This window comes from Plecotus auritus (assembly GCF_963455305.1).
Source record: "Plecotus auritus genome assembly, chromosome: 6".
In the NCBI taxonomy this organism is placed as follows: Eukaryota; Metazoa; Chordata; class Mammalia; order Chiroptera; family Vespertilionidae; genus Plecotus; species Plecotus auritus.
Window position 1 is genome coordinate 6,571,606 of NC_137773.1, and position 20,654 is coordinate 6,592,259.

The 20,654-nt window shown below is 41.6% G+C and overlaps 1 protein-coding gene across 2 annotated transcripts in view; it reads right to left on the bottom strand.

The window, feature by feature from the left end:
* RANBP17 (RAN binding protein 17) overlaps positions 1 to 20,654 on the bottom strand; it is a 234,587-nt gene that overhangs the window by 29,009 nt on the left and 184,924 nt on the right. For both annotated transcript variants that reach the window (XM_080677003.1, XM_080677002.1), the window contains 2 exons: positions 7,546 to 7,760; positions 5,409 to 5,547 (listed from right to left, as the gene is read on the bottom strand). In XM_080677003.1, the coding sequence (XP_080533129.1) occupies positions 5,409 to 5,547; positions 7,546 to 7,760 (354 nt within the window). The remainder of the gene's footprint in view (positions 1 to 5,408; positions 5,548 to 7,545; positions 7,761 to 20,654) is intronic.

Genomic DNA, 20,654 nt, shown 5'->3' on the forward strand with positions numbered 1-20,654 from the left:
TTATTCTAGTTAGACACGAGGAAGGGCATTTTTCCCGTAGAGAGATTAACACCAGGTACATATGTGGTAGAGAGGTATGGATTCTGGAGCCAGACAGCTCTGGTTTCAAATTCCATATTTTTCAACTACTTGTTGTATTGTTACTTTGAAAGAGGCACTTAACCTTTCCCATCATTCGTAAGATGTACTGCGGAGCTGAATGAGAAGAAAATAACAAGTCTCATCACAACAGCTGGTATTTTTTGAGACTTACTGTGTTAGTTACAGGGATTATTACTGTTAATCCTCACACCAGCGTTATAATAGTTGCTATTATTATCTCCATTCACAGGGGAGGACACTGCAGGAATAAGTGACTTGTCCAGTGACACAGAGCTACATGACTGTGGAGCCATGATAGGAAAATAGACAAGGAGGAACTCTGGATCTATGCTCTTAACCACTAAAATTAAGTAGATATTAAGCAAAACTGGGTATTAAGGAAGCATGTATGTAAGCATCAGCACCTCCCGAAATCACAAAGGGGACGCAGGCTGCCCTCAAGGTGAAAGGGGAGGCTGTGTGGAGAGAGCAGGGCTTTCAGTCTGAGTGAAAGAACGGGGAGGGGAGTCAGAGAGAGAAGGTTGACAAAGTAGGTTGGGAACTTCCCTGAGGACATCCAATAGTGGGCTGAGACATTTACATTTCATCTGAAAGGCAACAGAGGTGTTATATTTATTATTATTGTTTTTTAAAATGTATTTTTATTGATTTCAGAGAGGAAGGGAGAGGGAGAGAGAGATCGAAACATCAATGATGAGAAAGAATCATTGATCGGCTGCCTCCTGCACACCCCCATCTGGGGATTAAGCCCGCAACCTGGGCATGTGCCCTTGACTGGAATCGAACCCGGGACCCAAACTGGCCAGGGCAACAGAGGTGTTATTGAAGTTTGTTTTTTTAAGCAAGAAAGTGACAAGATAGAACAACCATTTATTGAGTCTCCTTTGTACACCAAAATGATTGTTTCATGAACTTCTAAAAACCACTTTGTATATAGGAAGTGTTGTTATTTGTATTTTTCAGATGAGAAAAATAAAGCCCAGAGGTTAAGTAGATTACACAAGATTCATGGTTTTGATTCAGAGTGTGATACTGTCTGCTGTTTTTGGCTAATGCTAACATATGGACATGATCCCAGGGAGTTGACGACTAGTGACAGGAACAGCCAGAGAAACCACTGAAAACACTATGGCACTCAGAAAATGGCAACGTGGTGGACTCTGAAGAGGTGACTGGGAAAGTAGGGCTAGAAGCAGCAGATTATCAACTTCTTAAGGCAATAGTTTCTTACCCCTTTTGTTCACTTCCAAGGTTCTGATACACATGTGAGCCTGCCAGAGATCTGAGGTGAAATATTAGCTGAATTGACTGAAGAATGGGTACGCAAAACTAATCTGAGTAAGTTTTTCAAAGGTCTTGAGATGTGTTTAGTAATAAAACCTACAGTTGATACAACGCTGCCATTTAAAAGCTCTTTCACATATACTGTTTTATGAAGAAATGGCATAGTAAATAGGAAGAGGTAGGTTGGGGGCAAGTTTTTTTTATTGTTGACATTATTACAGATGACCCCCGTTTCCTCCTGGACCTGTGTCCACCTCCACCCAGCCCTGCCACCCCTCCTCTGGCCTTCACCACTCTGTTGTCTGTGTCTATGGACTATGCATATATGTTCTTTGGCTACTCTCTTCTTTTATCCAGTTCTCCCCACTCCCATCTGACCTCTGTCAGTCTGTTCCCTGTATCCATGCATGGGGGCCAAGTTTTGAAAAACAAACGTGTATTTAAGATCGAGGATAACGCTGGTAGCTGATGCAGGATCACAGGGGTTGAATGAAAGTCTAAAAGATGGGCATGGACAATAGATTTGGGAACCTGTGGAGCTATAGGCTTTTAAGAAAGAAGCTTTTTTCCCTCCTAAAGCCATGGCATTTGATTGATTGATAACTAATTAACTGTTTATTTCTCCCCACTAACTGGGTTACTTTGCAGAAAAGAGAGTTTGGTTTCATAACCCCGAGGAGTAGTATAATGTAGCGGAAAACATCTAGGCCCAAGAGTCAAGCACAGACTTGTTGAGTCTGGTTGTTTTTTTCTTTTCCTTTACATTTCTGCCTTTGAAGTCCTAACCATGAAAGTAAATGGGTTAAATAACTTAACATCTACAAAAGGAAGCAAGCAGGAAATAGATATGGTCCCCTCACCAGTAGAGAGCAATAAGCCATCACTCATACAAAAATTAGAAAGACTTCACATAGATTTGGTGACCACATGCCATGCAGTTTGCATTAAAAGGTTCCAATCTACTGAGTCAGCTATGAAAAAGCCAGGTAAACACTTTAGACACAAAGGTTGGATCATACATCCCTGCAGTAAAAGCAAGCTGATTTATGGGTGGGGACTCAGAAAGGATAAATGTTATTTCAGGGTAGAGTGAAAAGTGTGGAATCAGAAGGATCGAGGGCATTTGCTCAAAAACAGAATGAACAATGCTGAGGACTATGTATTATTATCAGTTTTCTTCATTTACAGCTCAAGCTACTGCATGAGGCTCAAATAATGAAACTCTCTTGACACCAAAGAAGTCATGAGTTTTCATATTTTGTTCTAGTTCTTGGTGTTTAGAATCTTTTAAGGGTTCATCAATAATTTAGACAATTTTGGATATAATTTTACGCCTACCAGGCATGTGCCTTCTGTAGCAACCTGTTTGGCACTGAGAACCACCAATGCTCCTTTTCTCCTGCAACGGGTCTCCACAGGAAGCGCATGCGTCATTAATAGCCCTCCTGCTTCCTAGGACCCATCACAGAAAGCTGTGCAGAAAAGTCAACTGTGTAGGGAAGAGCTGCTTAACTGAGAGTCAGAAGAAAGATAATAGGACTGAGCTGAAATATGGCTTTGACTCAAAATTTCTCACCATAGCAGAAGGGTGTATGAAGGTCTTGGAAAAATGTGTCGTGAAAGGCAATTTCAGAAATAAAAGGCCTATCGGAGGGTTGGAGTGGTTTTGGAAACAGGTAGGTCTAGATTCAATCTCTATTTTCTAGATGTTTGACTTTATAGAGCTTCAATTTGTACCTCTGCAGAATGTGCTTAATACCACCTACTTATGCAAGGTGGTATGAGAAAGTGATGAGATAAAGTGCCCTGGCATAGTGCATGATACAGATTTTCCTTCTCACTTATTTGTATTCCTGGCTATTTCAGTCCCTTAAACACCAAGCCTATCATTCTAGGTAGCTAATCCACAGCTTTCTTCTCTTTAGAATGTTTTTGATGAGGGAAACATGTACAAGGTCTCTAAGTCTCTAAATTATTTCCTGAATATTTCACTCCCATATTACACTCAGACATACAATTTAGTCCATCCAATTCAAGAATATGGTCAAAATAATAACACATTCTACTGATTAATATTCAACATTTTAGCTCGGGCGGCTTCCAGTTGGTTCACCTTTTTGGCTGCCGTCACCTTTCCTTGCTCTGCCTTTGCGCCCTCCTTTACTTCTTGGAGTGCACCCCTATCCCCGCCACTTCTAAAGGAGCCATACTTAGTCATTCTCTATTCATTATCCCATTTAAAACCTTCGTTTAGCGCATATCATGACTTGACAATTTCATGTGTGTGTTTATTGTTATCTCTCCCCATAAGAAGATAAGCTTCCCCTGAGCAGGGACCTTATCTATCTCCTTCCCTTCGGTGGTGCTAAGGTCTAGACTAGTACCTGGTACACAGTTCTGTGCACAACTGATACTGAGTGAGTGAATGCATTGAGAGCAGCTTTTTGTAAGCCCTGTACTTGGTCTCTGTAAAAAAGAGTACGGGGGTGGTGGTGCTGGTGATGGTAGAAGGGTGATTAAAAGTATAGAAACTATAATTACTTTTCTTATTGCCCTTTACCTTTCCCCACATTATAGCTGGCCCGGATTAAAAATGCTAATGAATGACGACCAACTAAAATTTTTTAACATCCTGCTAAGCAAGTCACTACTCTATCACTGATTCAACTTTTTGTACCTCCCTTTCACTTTCTCCACTGAAGCTATAGTAGAAGTGAAACCTACTTGTAATCCAAACAATACCTATAAATGTCTCCTGGCAAATTTATTATTGTTGGAAAAGGAGAAAGACAAGTGGTTACTTTCAACATCTAAATAGTTCTCTTTCTTAAAAGACACAGAGCACAATTCACCTGCCAGTTACCCAATGGTTACAATGCCATTTTGCACCAATAGAAGAGATTGAAGATAAAATTACGAATACAAGGAAAACCATTTTTACCAGGCACCTAGCCACCAATACTGTGACTTTACCAGGTACATCCAGCAGGGTGGCAGATGAAAAGAATGAGTGAGTTTTAGTTAGAAAGACTCCTTGACCAGGTACTTATTAGTTGTATGACCTTAGGCAAATTGTTTCACCTCTCTGAGCCACAGTTTACCATCCATGTAATGGAAATAATCTTATCTAATTAATTCACTCAATAAGTACTTAGTGAGTACTTATTAATGCCAGGCACTGGGAAAGTCTGATCGAGACAGTTCCTCTCCTTCAGAAGCTTGCAATCAAGGAGGAAATAAGGACAAACAGTGCAATCAGAGTATCTAACCTAGTCGTCAGTAGATGGTTCTGAGAAGGAAATGAAAACACCTGTGGCAGCATGAGGCACAGAGTAGGCGGCCATGGTCATATATTTAATAAGTGGCAGCACTGGAACTTAATTCCAAATTCAGTATTCTCTCCATAATGTCACTTTGTCAAGACTCACTTGAGACCCTTGTTAAAATACAGATTCCAGGCCCAAGACCACATTTGGAGAACACAGTCACCTGCAACTAATTAAAAATCTTCAAGTATTACTATGATGTGAGATAAAAGAATGTCAAGCCAAACTGTAATAATAAAAGACAAGACGTTAGTTTCTGTCCATGAAGGATTAACTGCTATGAGAATTTTCCCTTCTGCCATAAACAACTAGAAAACAGAACAAAATATATGAAACAACATTTTGCAATTACTGCACAACAAGTAGTACAGGACTGTGAAACCAGAGAGGAGGAAACAAATGAGGTAATACCTACACAAGTGCTCAAGCTCGCTCCCAAGGCAGTTCCGGCTACAGGCGAGGAAGGGGGAAGCCAAATAAGTCAACGCATCTCACCGAGTTGAAGAGAAACAGCTGGAATGTGGGGAGGACGAGGCAGGTAGGACTTGTGGGGCAGAGTATCAGAGTTATAGTTATAGTCTTTCATTTGTGCACACAATCTTTCCCCCTTTTTCCCATGATCATCTGAATGAGCTCGTACACTAAGAGACCACGTAAAGTTTTTGCTCTAGAAATAATGTTCTCCATGCTACTTACCAAGAGTAGTGAGCCCCTCTGAGATAGATGTGAGAACATACAGGAGCACAGGAGGCTCCAAGTTGGTGATGAAGCTCATGTGGTCCTGGGTGAGGCATTCCAGGAGTGGGTAGTAAGACTGGCTCAGTTTCCGATATTGCTACAACACAGAGATACTGAATGTCAAGCCACAGAGAAGCAAAAGGCGTGTTACAGTCCAGTGGAAATTGCCACCTATAATATTGGAAATGGTAAACTTACTTAAACAAAATAAATGTAAAAGAAATATAGGAAACAAATGACATAATGCTTCTCAATTCAGCATTTAAATGGTTCTAACAGGAATCTCTTGGTGTCCAGAAATCCTAACTTGAAGCTCCAGCATAGTATGTCATGTCAACTTTACCTTACATGACTAACACTTAAATGCAAGTAAAAGCTCTGGAGTATGGAATATAGAAGATTGAATTATTTTTCTGGACTAGAACATTGTAACACTGAATATTGCCTAACAGTGGCTTGGCAACCTTTTTATCTCTTTAACACAAAGAAAGTTCCTATTATAATAGGATTTGGCATTACAGTTTTCTTTATTTACACACTGTCAACCCTTCTAAATAAACCATAATTTGGTAAATGGCTTTATACCATACACTACAGGTAAGAGATAAGCACATGAGAAAGATACCTGGAAAAGCTGAAATAAAACTCAAACCAGTATCAAAAAAGTACACTCAAAAGAGAAGTAAACCGGAGCAATATATCTTAAAGTGAGATTACAACCATGTCAGAAGAACTTTGTGGGTGCTTGTTAAAAATGCAGTTTTCTGATCCTCACTCCAGACTCACTAAGTGAAAAGTTCTGGAAAGAGGTCCCAAAATGGACATTTTAAATATATACACTAAGGGAGCCTGAGGTACCCTCAAATTGGAGGATGACTGAGTTAGAAGTTTGCTTGTCTATTAGAAAAAGATCAGTGCCTTGGCTGGTGTGGTTCAGTGGTTAGAGTGCTAGCTTTTTGCACCGAAGGGTCACAGTTTCAATTCCTAGTCAAGGGCATGTACCTGGGTTCGATCCCTGCCCCAGTTGGGGTGCATGGGGGAGCCAACCAATCGATGTGCTTCTCTCACATCGATGTTTCTCTCCCTCTCCCTTCCACTCTCTCTAAAATATCAATGAGAAAAATATCCTTGAATGAGGATTAGCAAAAAAAAAAAAAAAAAAAGAAAGCGATCAGAATGTCAAGGAGCATTTCTCACACAGGCTGACTGAGGAGGACCCCCCAGATCTCACTTGTCACCTTGGGTTGGGAGCAGGGGGAAAAGCCTAAATGAAGCCTGAGCATGAACTTGGCTGTGCTATGAAGCAATTACTGTAATCACACTGGGCGTGTATTAGCTTTTATTTAATCAGGCAGAAATGTTTTAAAAAAGTCTGATAATGACACAGCTCAGGGGAGGAGCCTTGAATTTGAATCTCCAACAAGCACCTAGGTGATTCTGATGGGCCTCAAGGTTTGAAAACCACTGACATAAATCATAGAAACTAGATGGCGGTGTAGAAAAGGGACCTAGAGATCACTTTGTTAAATTCACTCCTTTTAAAGGTGAGGAAATGAAAGCCTGGAGAAATAGAGAAGGTGATTGATTCACGGTAAGTGACCAGTGAGTGGCAGGGTTGAGACTACACTAGGCTGTGCGGCTTCCAGGTCAGCTCTCTGTCCACCACCCAGACTATTAGTGGACATGCAGGCCAAACAGCAGGGGAAGCAGACAGGAGAATGGAAGGGGAAGAACCTGCAGCCAACCCTGCATTTTCTCCTGCAGAAACAGAGACCTTTGCTAAATTATAAGTATAGTTGTAAGCAATTAGTTGAAATTGCTAATTACATTTTCTCTAGGTGCAGAACCTGGAGCACTCTGGACCACTAATTTGTCAGAAGGTGGGAGCTGCAGTTTTCAAAATTGCACGTTTAATTATACCAATAGAGCTACCATACTTGCTCAAAGTCTGTAAGCTAAATCAAGGTGCTGTCCTAAAATGTAAAATGTCCTGGTGCTGTGCTAACTCCCCGGGCTTCATTATCACAATTCCAAGTCTATAGCGGTGTTACTTCACGTTTCACACAAAAGACTCCCATGATATGTGGTTGCTTACTAGCAAGTCACTGTGGGACACCGACAGCAGCATTTTGACAAAGGCCTGGAGTACATTGTCAAAATGGTTGTCCCCATACAACTTGAAGACGCCAAAGCTGACATAATTTCCACACAAGGCAGATTTGAGAGCCGAATAGCAGATGGAGATGCCCTTGAGTTTCATTGGATAAATCTGATCTTTTGAGAGGCTCCCGAGGGACAGGATCTGATTACCTGTTTTAGGGTAAAAGCAGAAAGAGAAAGTGATATAAGTAGATACAATTCAAAGCAGTTACGAGGCAGGCTATTCCACATTTTTGCTTTACTGCTTATGCTCACTTCCCTACTGTTGTTTCAAGAATTACACCATTCATGTAATGAAAATATCAACATAAGGCAGTTTACCTGGGAAGCACAAAATGGCCCAAGGAAAATCAATCAAGGGCATTAGGAAATATTTTCTATTTTTATCTGGATGTATACAAAGATACATAAAAATTCATTGAGTTGTATTCAAGATTAGTTCACTTTATGTACTTTAATATATGTTATCTGTTCTTCAGTAAGTTGTTAAAAAAGTAGGAGTAAATGTAAATAACCAACTAAGTCAAGAGAAAAAGATAACCTAGACTGAGATATAAGTTACTCGAAATTCTGGGGTGAATTTTCAACCCTTTTATATGAACTTGATCTTGAGTTACTTCACCTTTAGGACCCTCACAGGTTTGGTATATGAATTAAATGAAATGAGACACATAAGAAGTTCATAGCACAGCACACAATAAATGTTCCTTCCTTTTTCTCTTTAGATCCTTTTGCAGAAGGATCTCAAGAGATGACTGCTTTAAAGACTGTACTTAAATTCTAGGTTGACCATCAAAAGACAAAGAAATGTTTATGCAATCACCTTAAAATTTACAACCAACGATTTGTTTCTGAAATGTTTGCCAGTAAGGTGTATTACTAGGCAAAACCCAGGAATGCTTTTTCAAAAAATAGAAAGTTGTACACGTTTCTTAGCTCTGCCTTTTCCTGTTCAAGTAAGTACTGCTTCTAAAATGGAAACTGCATGCAATTTACAAAATTTAGAGGTACACTGCTGTGATTTTGTACTGTGTCAACTTGGCTAAATAAGAATTAACTTTCCCAGAATCCATTTCCTGAATGGTTGTGGGCTAGAATTGGGCAAAACAGAAACTTGTGTGAGATTTGGAAGGGTGAAGTGAAGTAGCCACCATAATTTTCTTAAGGCCATTGTGATCAGAAATGGTGAGAATAAGATGTAGAAATGCCACTGGTTTCAGACTGTCTCTGCTCTTTCCTGCTGTGTCTAGAGCTACCAGCCCTGCTGACCAAGGATCCCAAGTTCACTGCCAAGTTCTTGGCAGCAAACTTGCAGAGCGGCAGCTATGCAGAGGCAGCAGCCTCTCACTGAGGTCCATGCCACTACACCAGCCCCCTCACCCCACCTCCTTTCATGTCCACTCCAGCAGCTGGGTGTGGGAAGCTTCTAGATTTTCCTGCCAGCTCCAACTTGTCCATCCATTTCATTGTTTCAGGAGGACGGATCAGTGATTTTTCTCCTCAACTTCCAACTCTCCCCACTATTTCCCCATCTTTGCCCAAGACTGTACAAGGTCTAATAACTCGTAAAACAAATTTCCTGTTCCATAAGTATCACAGCGCTTGCTTCCCGTTTGAATCCTGACCTATATGTTTATCATGGTAACCACATGTGGACTAAAAGGTTAAGCATAAAACCACCCTTGGCTGGCCTAACTGAAACATTTTCATATACAGGTTTTCTTCTGTGCGACCTCAGAAGCCCATGTAACTTTGCTTATCATTTATACACATGAATGACAAAACCATTGTCCGGAATGCCGAAGCATACCTTGGAATTTACTCCATATCAACTTCTACACCCTCTCTCAGATCTTATCCTAACTCTCCTTACAGATAGTGATTTCCACACAGATTCAATGCAATATGACAGCATTAACTTCACAGTTCCTGTGTGTGAGGTGCTGCGAAAAACAAATGAATGAAATAAAATCTCTGCTCTGATGGAGTTCAGTCTGGTGGAGGAAACAGATCTGTAAAAATAATTGCATGTAAGGTGACACACGCACAGAGATGTGTCAAGATGTATAGGAAGAGAAGAAACGGACTCTGCTTGGGCAGGAGAGCAGTGGGAAAAGACATCATAGAACAGGTTACTTCTCAAGGATCGGCTGCAGTTTCCCAGGTGAACTTGGAGGGAGAGGAGTGGATTCCAGGCAGATGAAATGCACAGGTGTGGAGGGCTAAGAAAGCAGGCAGTGCAGGACAGGACAGCTGTCAACCACTGCTTTTCTACCTTTGCCTCAAATTCAATATAAACCAAGGTGGGCCTTTCCCCTCCCCGCCTTTCCCAGGAAGGAAAAGCACTAGTACCTGTGATGGGAAGAGCCAGAGTAACTGAGGAGTGGTGGTAGTTTATGCATTTTGGGTCATCTTTTGATCTTTTTATGCTAATGTCCTTTTGAGGGAAGTAAAGTACTAAATTCTTCAGCACAAGGTGGAATAGGCAGACCAAGATCTCTGATGGGGGGGAAATGACTGGCTAACTTATCAGCAAGAAGGATTAATTATTTAGAACCACAACGTCTACCTTCATGTGAAAGTTGCAATTTGGCACGCATGTCTCTTGGACTGTTTCAGACACATCTGTGTTAATTAAAACAGTGAATAGTATATGACCGTGCAAATGTAGAATGAGTAATACTTCTGAAAGAGGAAACACTTATCTCATTGTGCTCAAGTGCCTCGGGGGCATTTCATGGTGGCTATAAAGACTATGGATACAAATGAGCAAACAAACAAAAACTCACAGACACAGCGAACAGTATGGTGGTTACCAGAGGGAAAGAGGGGTGCGGGAGTAGTAGAGGGTAAAGGGGGTCAAACATATGGTGCCTCTGGGTAGTAAAAACACAATGCAATATGCCAATGTATTACAAAACTGAACACTTAAAATCTATATCATTTTATTAACCAATGTCACCACAATAAATTTAATTTAAAAAAAAAGACTATGGAAGAGAAGGCGTGGCTAAGTTGTCATTTATTGACTCTATTTCAGCTTTATTCAACAATACTTACTAAAATCAGAGGCCCTGCCCTCAAATAGCTTACAGCGGCGGTCGCCAACCTTTCGGACCTCACGGACCACCACTGGGCGGCTGTGGGCTTACAGTCTAGCAGTCACCCTCACACTATTGTAAACGAACGTGTCGGGGCTGCGGTTTGGTTCTGATGTTCCACTATAGGTGTGACAACCCTGCTTGCCTTCCCTGCTCCATCTGGAGCCTGGAAAACCCCATCTCCGTCCTTCTCAGCACGTCCCTCTTGAGAGAAAGGCCTGTTACACTGACAGGCAGCTGGAGATGGGGGCACTGCCAGCCTGGCAGCCACTGCAGCCAGCAACAGTTGCCACGTTGGTACTATCGGAGTTGCACAAAGGAAAACCTGCAACCTTTTCCCACGGACTACGTCTGCCATCACTGGGGCGGGGAAGGAGGTGCCGGTACATCTTTGACATTAGACCTGGCTAAGATGGCTGTGGAGGCGAGACGCTGGGACTTGGGAGAAGAACACTGTGCACTGAACACTTAACCTGGCCAAAGGCCATAATGGGGGAATGGAGGCCCAATGCCAGGAACTGCCATTCTTACTCCTGGACGTGCTGCACAGTAGAAAAGATCTACTAATAAGGGGAATGAACTGGGAAATAAGCACAGAGGATGTCTGATACAGATAACTTGGCTTTTTAAAATATTTTCCTCAGTATTAGTGTATGTGAGTGTTCGGGTTCCTCTTTGGTAACCTCTACTCTCTGTCCTCTGGGGAAGCCTCTTTTGTTTGGTGTTTTGGTTAGCTTCCAGCACTCAGAAGTACTCTTCTAGACAACTCTCAAGATCTAGATTCAGAGAGGGATGTATGTATATATAGAGGTGAAATCTCTTCAGTTTATCTAACATCTACTTTCAGATCTATTTTTTTAAAAAATATTTTTTTATTGATTTCAGAGAGAGGAAGGGAGAGAGAGATAGAAAGATCAATGATAAGAAAGAATCACTGATTGGCTGCTTCCTGCAAGCCCCCTATTGGGGATTCAGCCTGCAACCCCAGCATGTGCCCTGACCAGGAACTGAACCCATGACATACTAATTCATAGGTCGACCCTCAACCACTGAGCCACACCAGCCGAGCTATTTTTGTTTACATTGTTTCCTCTGACACGCCCCTCCCCTGAGTGACTGACTCCCTGAAGTTCTTCCCTTGTTCCCCACACTGACAGAGGAGCAACTCCCTCCACAGGCCTCCGCTGGAGAACTGGAGAACAAGAGAACATTCCAAGTGAAGGTAAGTTCATAAACACGCAGTGATGAACCAACCTGTGGGCTTCTGAGTCGTTCTGACCCAGGCTTTGAGTCCTACATCTTCTCTTACTACCTGGGTGTCTGAGCAGATTATTATCCTCTGTAAGTCAGTTTCTTCATCTATAAGATGAGAATAACAACAGTCCCTATAACTCACAAGGCTCTTACTAGTATGTATGAGGAGTAAAGGAGACAGTGTATGTAAAGTGCTTACCCCAGTGCTCTGGAAAAGTCAACTACAACAGCACACAGCACCAGGGGTCATTTCTCTCTCCAGGCTAATAGCCGTAAGTTCACACCGGGGGAGCCACGGCCTGGAAGGAGGAGGAGGTGAAGCTGGGTGTGTGTGGTGTGCAATAATGTCACTTCCTTCTAGTACATAATTCCAAGTAAGGTCACCTCTTCATCTTTGACTGCCTTCCCTCTGTTCCTTCAATGGAGAAATGGCTCCAGGGGGTCACAGTGTGGGTCTATGCCCCACATTCTACCAGTTCTTGGTGCCTTAACAGAATACTTAGGGGAAAAAAGGTACAAGGGATAAGATACGATAGCAGCATGCTATACCAGAAAGAACTAACAGTATGAACAATGCTATTTTCTAGCTTATAAAGCAATCCATTAAATTGATTTATCTTTTCTTTTTCCCTTTTAATCTCTAAAGTTTTAAAGTGAATTTGATGTTTAGCTGACAGCTCTCCAGGCTGTCTTCATTCATCATCAGAACAGCTACAGGGAGAGAACCGCCAGCTTGTCCTTACTTCAGGTCACTCCTCCCACGGTCTCTCTGCAAACCAGCCATGGCCCCTGGACCTAAATAGTTTGGGATAGACCTGAAGCTGTAGAGACTGGAGAGGAATATATTTCCCTTTTAGATTGAAAAAGGTTAAAACGATGTAGTGCGGATAAGATTGTGGGAAGACTAAGAAAACTGTAGGAAATGTATATTGGTACAACCGGTCTAGAAGGCAATTTAGTAATATTTATTAAAAAGATAAAAATGTGTAAATCCACCTTTGGGAATATATTCTAATTCTAAATGTTCAATACCATATCCACCTACAGTATTTACTGGCAAATGCACTCACATACACTGTCTTCTGTAAAAGCCAACCCCTTAACATGTTCAACTAGCTCCCAACTCCTCTATGTGCTTCAGGACAAAGCACCAACAATATCCCCCTCTCTCTCCTATACAATTTTTTTTTTGCTATTACATCACCTTACTGGAATACCAATCGTGCTGTTATCTCTTCCATTAAAACAAATACAAAACCTTCTCTTGGCCTTACTTCCATGTAAAATATTCCTTCTTATAACAAAACCTCTCCAAAAACTTGTCTATATTCACTACCATCATTTCTTCTCTGATTCTCTTCTAGACCCACTCCACTGGAAGTACTCTTCAATATTCCCAATGGTCTTCTTGTTGCTAAGCATAATGGTTGACTCTTAGCCCTCATCTTACTTGATCCATTGACAGCTTTTGACATAGTTGACTGCCTCTCTCTTCTTCCTGGTCTTACACGACACACACTTTTCTGATTTTCTCTTACTTCAGTGTTTGCTCCTTCTCATTCTGCTTTGCTCCTTTCTCCTCTTCTCCCTTTCTTCCTAACACTGGAGTACTCCAGGGATCAAACTTAGGTCACTACCCTAGTGACTGGTGATCTTATCTAGTTTCTCAGCTTTAAATACCATCTACGAGTCAATGACTCTCATATTTGCTTCTTGAAATCAGACCTTTTTTCCAAACTCCAGACCATATATCAACTCCATATTCATCCTCTCTACTTGGATGTCTAATCAACATCTCAGGCTCTACACGACTGATCCCTGCACACGCATCTCAGCCTTCCCCATCTCAGTTAATGGTAACGTCATCCTTCCAGCTGTTTATGCCAACATACCTTGACTACATTATTTCTCTCCTACCTAATATCCAATCCACCAAAAAATTTGATTTGCTATACCTTTAAAATATATCCGGAATCCAACCACTTCTCACCAATTCCTCTGCTATCATTTTGGTCAAAGCCAATGTCAAACCAAGTAATTCCTCTGCTCAAAACATTCTAAAGTCCCTCTATTTCACTTGGAGTTACCACCAAAGTCCTGACAATGGCCGAAAGGATGTGACATTAATGACACTGTTTTTATTATTTCTCTCCTTTTGGTTCACTCTGCTCCAGTTACTAATTCCCTTGCTGTTCTTCAGACACACTCCTGCCTCAGGACCCAAAACCTGGTGTCCCCTCAGCCTGGAATGCTCTTCCCATAGATATCCCTACATAGAAACTCCCTCATTTACTACATGTCTTTGATCATCTTCTCAATGAGGCCTACCTCGGTCACTTAATACAGCCACATGCTTCCCAATGCCTGGTACTCTTAATGCCCCTTAACCTGACGTGCTCTCTTCTTCTTTTTTATAGTACTTATTACTTTCTAACATCCTAAGTAATTTCTTTTCCAGTTTTGCTCAGTGATATATTCAAAGAGTCTGGAACAGCACCTGCTGCACTCAATATATATTTGTTGAATGAGTGGAGCTAAAAAAGCTGAATGTACACAGTTGCTTATTGAAACATGGTGCATGATAGTAAAAAAAAATTACATGTTTATCAAATATTACATTTCTCAAAAACAGAATAATTAAATAAAGTATAGGAGGACCATAAAATGGAGTACTTTGCAGCTATTTAAAAAGACATGGTAGACAAACTATACTATAAGCCTCTATTAATCAAAATAGCATGGAACTGGCATAAAAACAGACATATAGATCAACAGAAAAGAATAGAGAGCCCCAAAATAAACCCACACTTCTATGGTCAATTAATATTTGACAAAGGAAGCAAAAATATACAATAGGGTAAACATAGTCTATCAATAAGTGGTGTTGGGAAAATTGGGACACATACGTGCAAAAAACCCCAAAAAACTAGACCACCTTCTTACACCATACACAAGAATAAACACAAAATGGATTAGAGACATACTGTTAGACTTGAAACCATAAAAATCCTAGAAGAAAGCATAGGCAGTAAAATCTCGGATATTTCTCGCAGCAGAATTTTTTTTCTGATGTACCTTCTCAGGCAAGGGAAAGAAAAGAAAAAATAAGCAAATGGGACTATATCACACTAAAAAGTTTTGCACAGCAAAGAAAACTATCAACAAAATGAAAAGACAACCCACTGAATGGGAGAACATATTCTCCAATAATACATCTGATAAGGGGTTAATATCCAAAATTTATAAAGAACGTCTAAAACTCAACACCAAAAAGTTAAACAATCCAATTAAAAAATGGGCAAAGGACCTGAATAGACACTTCTCCAAAGAGGACATACAAATGGCCAAGAGATGTGTTGTGGCAAAGGGGACTCTAAGACGCGCAGCTTCTGACTTCACTGTGGAATGTATTCCTAAAGGCCTTGCTTTGTAAGCCACCTGATCCTTGGGATCCTCAAGGTGTTAATAATTTCATTATCTCACAAGACTTTTGTAAGCTTTACTATGTCATTCTATGTCCCCAACCAAGATTTTGATAAGATCTAAGGCCATATCTATGGTTCCTGACAATCTGTTTTCCAGAACTATTATTTCCTGGGGCCATTTTATGAAGTCTCTAGTTATTTCAAGACCCATGCATTCTTTAGGTATCTTACTGCAATCATTTAAACATGAGTATACAATCATAAACCTTCATTCTTCCAACACTTCTACTAGCACATTCCAGTAATTTTCAAACTCTCTTACAAAATTTTTTGTTGAACAGGTGACCCCTTTTACAAACAAATCTAGTGCAACTATATAGCTGGGTGGTCTGGTTAAGGCGGCAGTAGGTCCCCACCCCTCCCCTCTCTGGAGGGCCTCTGTGGCACAGTCATAGATCTCTAAGGTTCTGCAGAACCCAGTTTGAAAACTACTGGTTTGTTACCTAGGTCACAGTAAATAACAGTGGCGTGGACTTTACAAATTCCATTTATGCATACCTTAAATGCATCTGGAGCATACAATGCTGAAAAGAACCCTGCTGTCAATTCTTACGTATAATGAATAAGCATAGCTTGTTCTGTTCATTTTTAAAGTTCAGATTTCACGCTGAACTGAAATCAGGCACATAAGGAAGAAATAAAAGCAGTTCCATCTAGGCCAGTCTTAGGAAAACAAACCCTATTTCTCCCTTCTGTGCACTCTTCAACCAACAGATGTCACTAAAGATACCAGTACCCAGAGGCAAAGGGAAGAAAAGATTAGACAAATGGAAATTGAGCATAAAAAACATCCAGTTCTTAAACTGAGAAGTAGGTTTCCAAAGTAATAACATTTATTACACTGCATGCAACACTTTAACCAAAAATTTAAGAAAGAAATTTCTTTTATTAAGTTGCCTGGGCTGAACGGATCACAGCACTAAGTTTTGAAATACACGTTCTTGAAGCAATTTAAAACTCATTAGAAATAATAGGCTTGGGCTAGTAGAAAATGTGGTAAAATTTAATCCTCATCCAAATGTTACCTGGGCTGTACGAACAGGAAATTGTTTTGTGCTACTGTGGCTAACCTCATTGCTGACCCTGAGCTGTAACGGCGAGAGCAGCTGAGTGCTGCAGCAAAATTAAAAACTTACATCAAGGTATATCATGACAGAATGCAGATAAATAAAACAGCATATCAAAAGTATTATTTTTCTGCCAGTCTCATTGAGGAGGGAGGTGGAGGTATCCCACAAAATATGTAGCAAATCAGGTGCATTTGGAAATGAGTCTTCCCGCTCTGCACTCCCCCAGTCCCTAGCTACCAAACACTGCCCAGGAGAGGTGAGCAGAGAAAAAGCCCAGTGCGGATGGGGACAGGAGGGATCACCGAATGTTCTGGCCCTTTCCCTCCACGGGCTTCCCCTTCCTTCACCTTGGCTCACAAAGAAATAAATAATGCTAGCTCTTGTGGCCTCCCAGTTCCTCTTTCCCTCACCTTCCAGACTCCTGGATGGCACCCACAGGGTCTCCCTCCAATGAGCACGTTAGAATCTCCAGAGGTAAAAGCATGGGTAATAAAGCATTACAGAAAGAAAGACAGACAAGATCAGCCTGGCTGACGGGGTCAGCACTGGAATCAGTGAAGGTGAGAGACATTTTTCTATTATTCTATGTAAAGTGCACATGTAAAAGTCACTGGTGACAAAGTTGAAGGACATTTCTCTATGGAGCCTTTGATTTCCCTTAAGTTTTAGGACAGAAATCGCCATACTTACAAGAACAGTGCTTCATCATAAACATCCAAGGTATAACCTTCCTTTGGCAACTCCCAAGTGGCAATAAGAAATATGAAGGCTATTGTCTCAAGTCACTCAGGCTCTGATTCCAGTTCAGCTACGTCTAGCTTTGTAATATTTGGCAAATCGCTTAACCTCCATGAGCTTCCGTTTCTTCCTAACAATAATCATAGCAGCTAACTGTTCTAAGGGCTTTTCATGCACAATATAATTGAATCTTCACAACCACCTAATGAAGTAGGTATTATTTTCTCTGTTTAACAAGAAACTGAAGCAAAAGTGGCTAAGCAACTTAATCAAATCCCAGTGACTAGTGAGTGGCAGACTTGAGGATTCAATGAGCTAACGTCTGATAAACGGCCTAGGATAGGAGTGGGCACATAATAGCTGATTAAAAAAAGGAAGTTACCATTATTTTTAGTCCAAACAGAGAAGCAGAGCCTTAGCCTAATCTCCTAGTTTTTTTTTTTTTTCCGGGTAAGCAAACACCTCACTTCTCCAGAATGCTTTGAGGGTCTTTTCTCTCTTCCATTCCACCTCCTCTCTCTTCTTCCTTCCCTTCCTGTTTCCCTCTGTCTCCTCTTGTTCTTCCTCCGAAGCAATCCTTACATAGCTGTCTTTCTCAGTTTTTGCTGTGACGCCTTCTTCTCTGTCAGACAACCTGAGAGCGACTGGACAGCTTTGGAGCCCACAGATTTGGCACTGTTTTGAGGTTCCCTGTTGTCACTCACTGGACACACACTGTTCTAGAGATGCAGTAATACTGTCAGAGGAAGATGCCACTGCCCTTACCAGCCCAGCTGCAGTAATGAGTAAGCCTCAGAGGAAAAATGACACTTAGTGCAAGAACTTGGGCCCAGAAAGAGGGCAACGAAAGATACAACTGTGATTTGTAACAGGAAGCTAACATTCGTATAGCTAAAGCTCTATGGATGACTAAGAAATTCTTATATGTACACTGCTTCATAATGGAAAACACTACTTCCTTTTAAAAGTAAGGAAACAGAAACTCAGCACTTGTTACAGGCAGAAGGAAGCTGAGCAGTGTGGTCCGAGTAGGAGGCATCCCTGCACAAGAATGTGACCTGTGGTGTGGTCAGTGAACCCCTATCCAAAGCAAGTGGGCTCTGTGAGTGCGAGGAACAGCGTTGGATCAAGGAGAGGCATTTCAGCGAGTACCTCTTCCATGTCACAGCCCATGCCAAGCTCTTCCCTCAGAGTAGCTCCATTAACTGCTTCACCCTGACTAGATGAATAGGTCAGTAGGTGCTGTTCATTACGGCCCTCTGTATTGCACTTGCAGATTCAGTCAACCGGGATCTAAAACTGGGAAGCCCTTGCTGGTTTGGCTCAGTGGATAGAGTGTCAGCCTGTGGACTGAAGGGTTCCAGGTTCAATTCCAGTCAAGGGCACATGCCCGGGTTGCAGGCTCGATCCTCAGTTGGGGTGTGCAGGAGGCGGCCGATCAATGATTCTCTCATCATTGATGTTTCTATCTCTCTCTCCCTCTCCCTTCCTCTCTGAAATCAATAAAAATACATTAAACAATTGAGGAAAAAGTCCCAGAAATTCCAAATTGCAAAGCTTCCACTTGCCACACACTGAGCTCTACTTTGAATCCATGCGAATGAAGTGATGTGCAGGCCACCCTGCTGTGGCCTATCTACAAACCCTATGTAGGCTGCACACAAATCCTATGCCAGTTTATGTGAGGGATTTGAGAGTCAGTGGGTGTTAGTATCCAAGGGGTCCTGGGACCAGTTCCCCAAGATACAGAGCGACAATAGGATTCCTAATTTTATAGTATATGAGAAAACAGGCACAAAAACGTATAGTGTCTTACTGAAGGTCATGGAGTTATAAGGGTTGGTACTCAGATATTTTAATCTCCAAGATTATGCTTTTTCTAAGATATCATGCTTTGGGAAAAGGTCCAGACATACATCTCTGTATAACAAGACATTGAAAGGAACTGGACATGCACGGAAGTGTGGTACAGTATGGAGAACACTTTAAAAGGGGTCCATTTTAACCTTTAGGAGGCAAAGCGTTTCTACTTTCTATGATTCCAATGTGTCCGTTTCCAAGGGTTGCAAAAGCTGTGGCAACACAGTTGTGGGCAGAGATGGAAACAAGAAGAATGCAAGTCTTTAATGAGGTGATATCTATAGTTTCCATATAATTACAGTCTCCAACTCTAAGTATCAACTGTACAATTAAAACGAAGCATTTTTAACAGAGGCCTACAATGCATACAGATCAGAACCCAGAATATATTCTGAATCAATGTAAAACACTTATAAGAAAACGGTTTTTTTTGCCTTTTTAAAAAATGGGCTTTTACTTAAAAAAAAAAAAATAAGTCATATACTTTTAATGGTTGCTCCCTCCCCACCCCCCAAAAAACAACAACACACAAAATAAAGAAGCTCTATGGGATTTTGTAAAATTTGTTTCTAGGAACTCAAAAAGATGCATGAGCCAAAACCGGTTTGGCTCAGTGGATAGAGCGTCGGCCTGCGGACTGAAGGGTCCCGGGTTCGATTCCGGTCAAGGGCATGTACCTTGGTTGCGGGCACATCCCCAGTGGGAGGTGTGCAGGAGGCAGCTGATCGATGTTTCTCTCTCATCGATGTTTCTAGCTCTCTATCCCTCTCCCTTCCTCTCTGTAAAATATCAATAAAATATATTTTTTTAAAAAAAAAAGATGCATGAGAATCACAGGCCATTTTTGAGAGCGTGTACTTGGAGTTGGCTACTGACTTGGGGAAGTAAGAAAGGACAGGCCGCAAAGAGGAGCAGAGCGAAGAGCACACAGGATGCAGGACACAGCTGGCCCGGAGCGGGCACTGCCGGGGCCCAGCCCGCGCTCGGTGTTCAGTCAGGGCTCCAAACCAGAGCACAGAGGATTCTCACCGCCCCCCCCCCCCGCCCCACCCCGCCCACCCGCCACAGCTATAGAAAGGTCCCAGAGTTCAGAATTTCACTGAAGAAGCTGTCAGAATTGGTAAGTATTAGGGTTTATGGTCGTTCTAAGGCCCAATTCTAGCACCTTACCAAGTTTGAATAGGACAGTCTTTACTACTGAACTCTGATTCCGGGGGTGTAGTGCCCCACAGTCCCTATAGTACAGTATTTACTGCTCTTTACCAGGGTATTTTCTCAAAATGCAGTGCTGGTGACACGCTGGTCTAGGCACTCCTTCACCCAAGACAACAAAGTCCCTGATAGAACTTTTAGCAATTTCAAATATGCTATAACTTTTCAATATTCTACCTAGTGCATTCCCTTTGCCTACTGACACTGCAGTTTTCCCCAAAAGAAATTCATCAAGGTGGTCAGGAATGATATGTAGTCAGAGGCATGCTGCTTACTTCTCCTGATGCCAATATATAGCTACCTGGCTTTTTGCACTCCTATTAC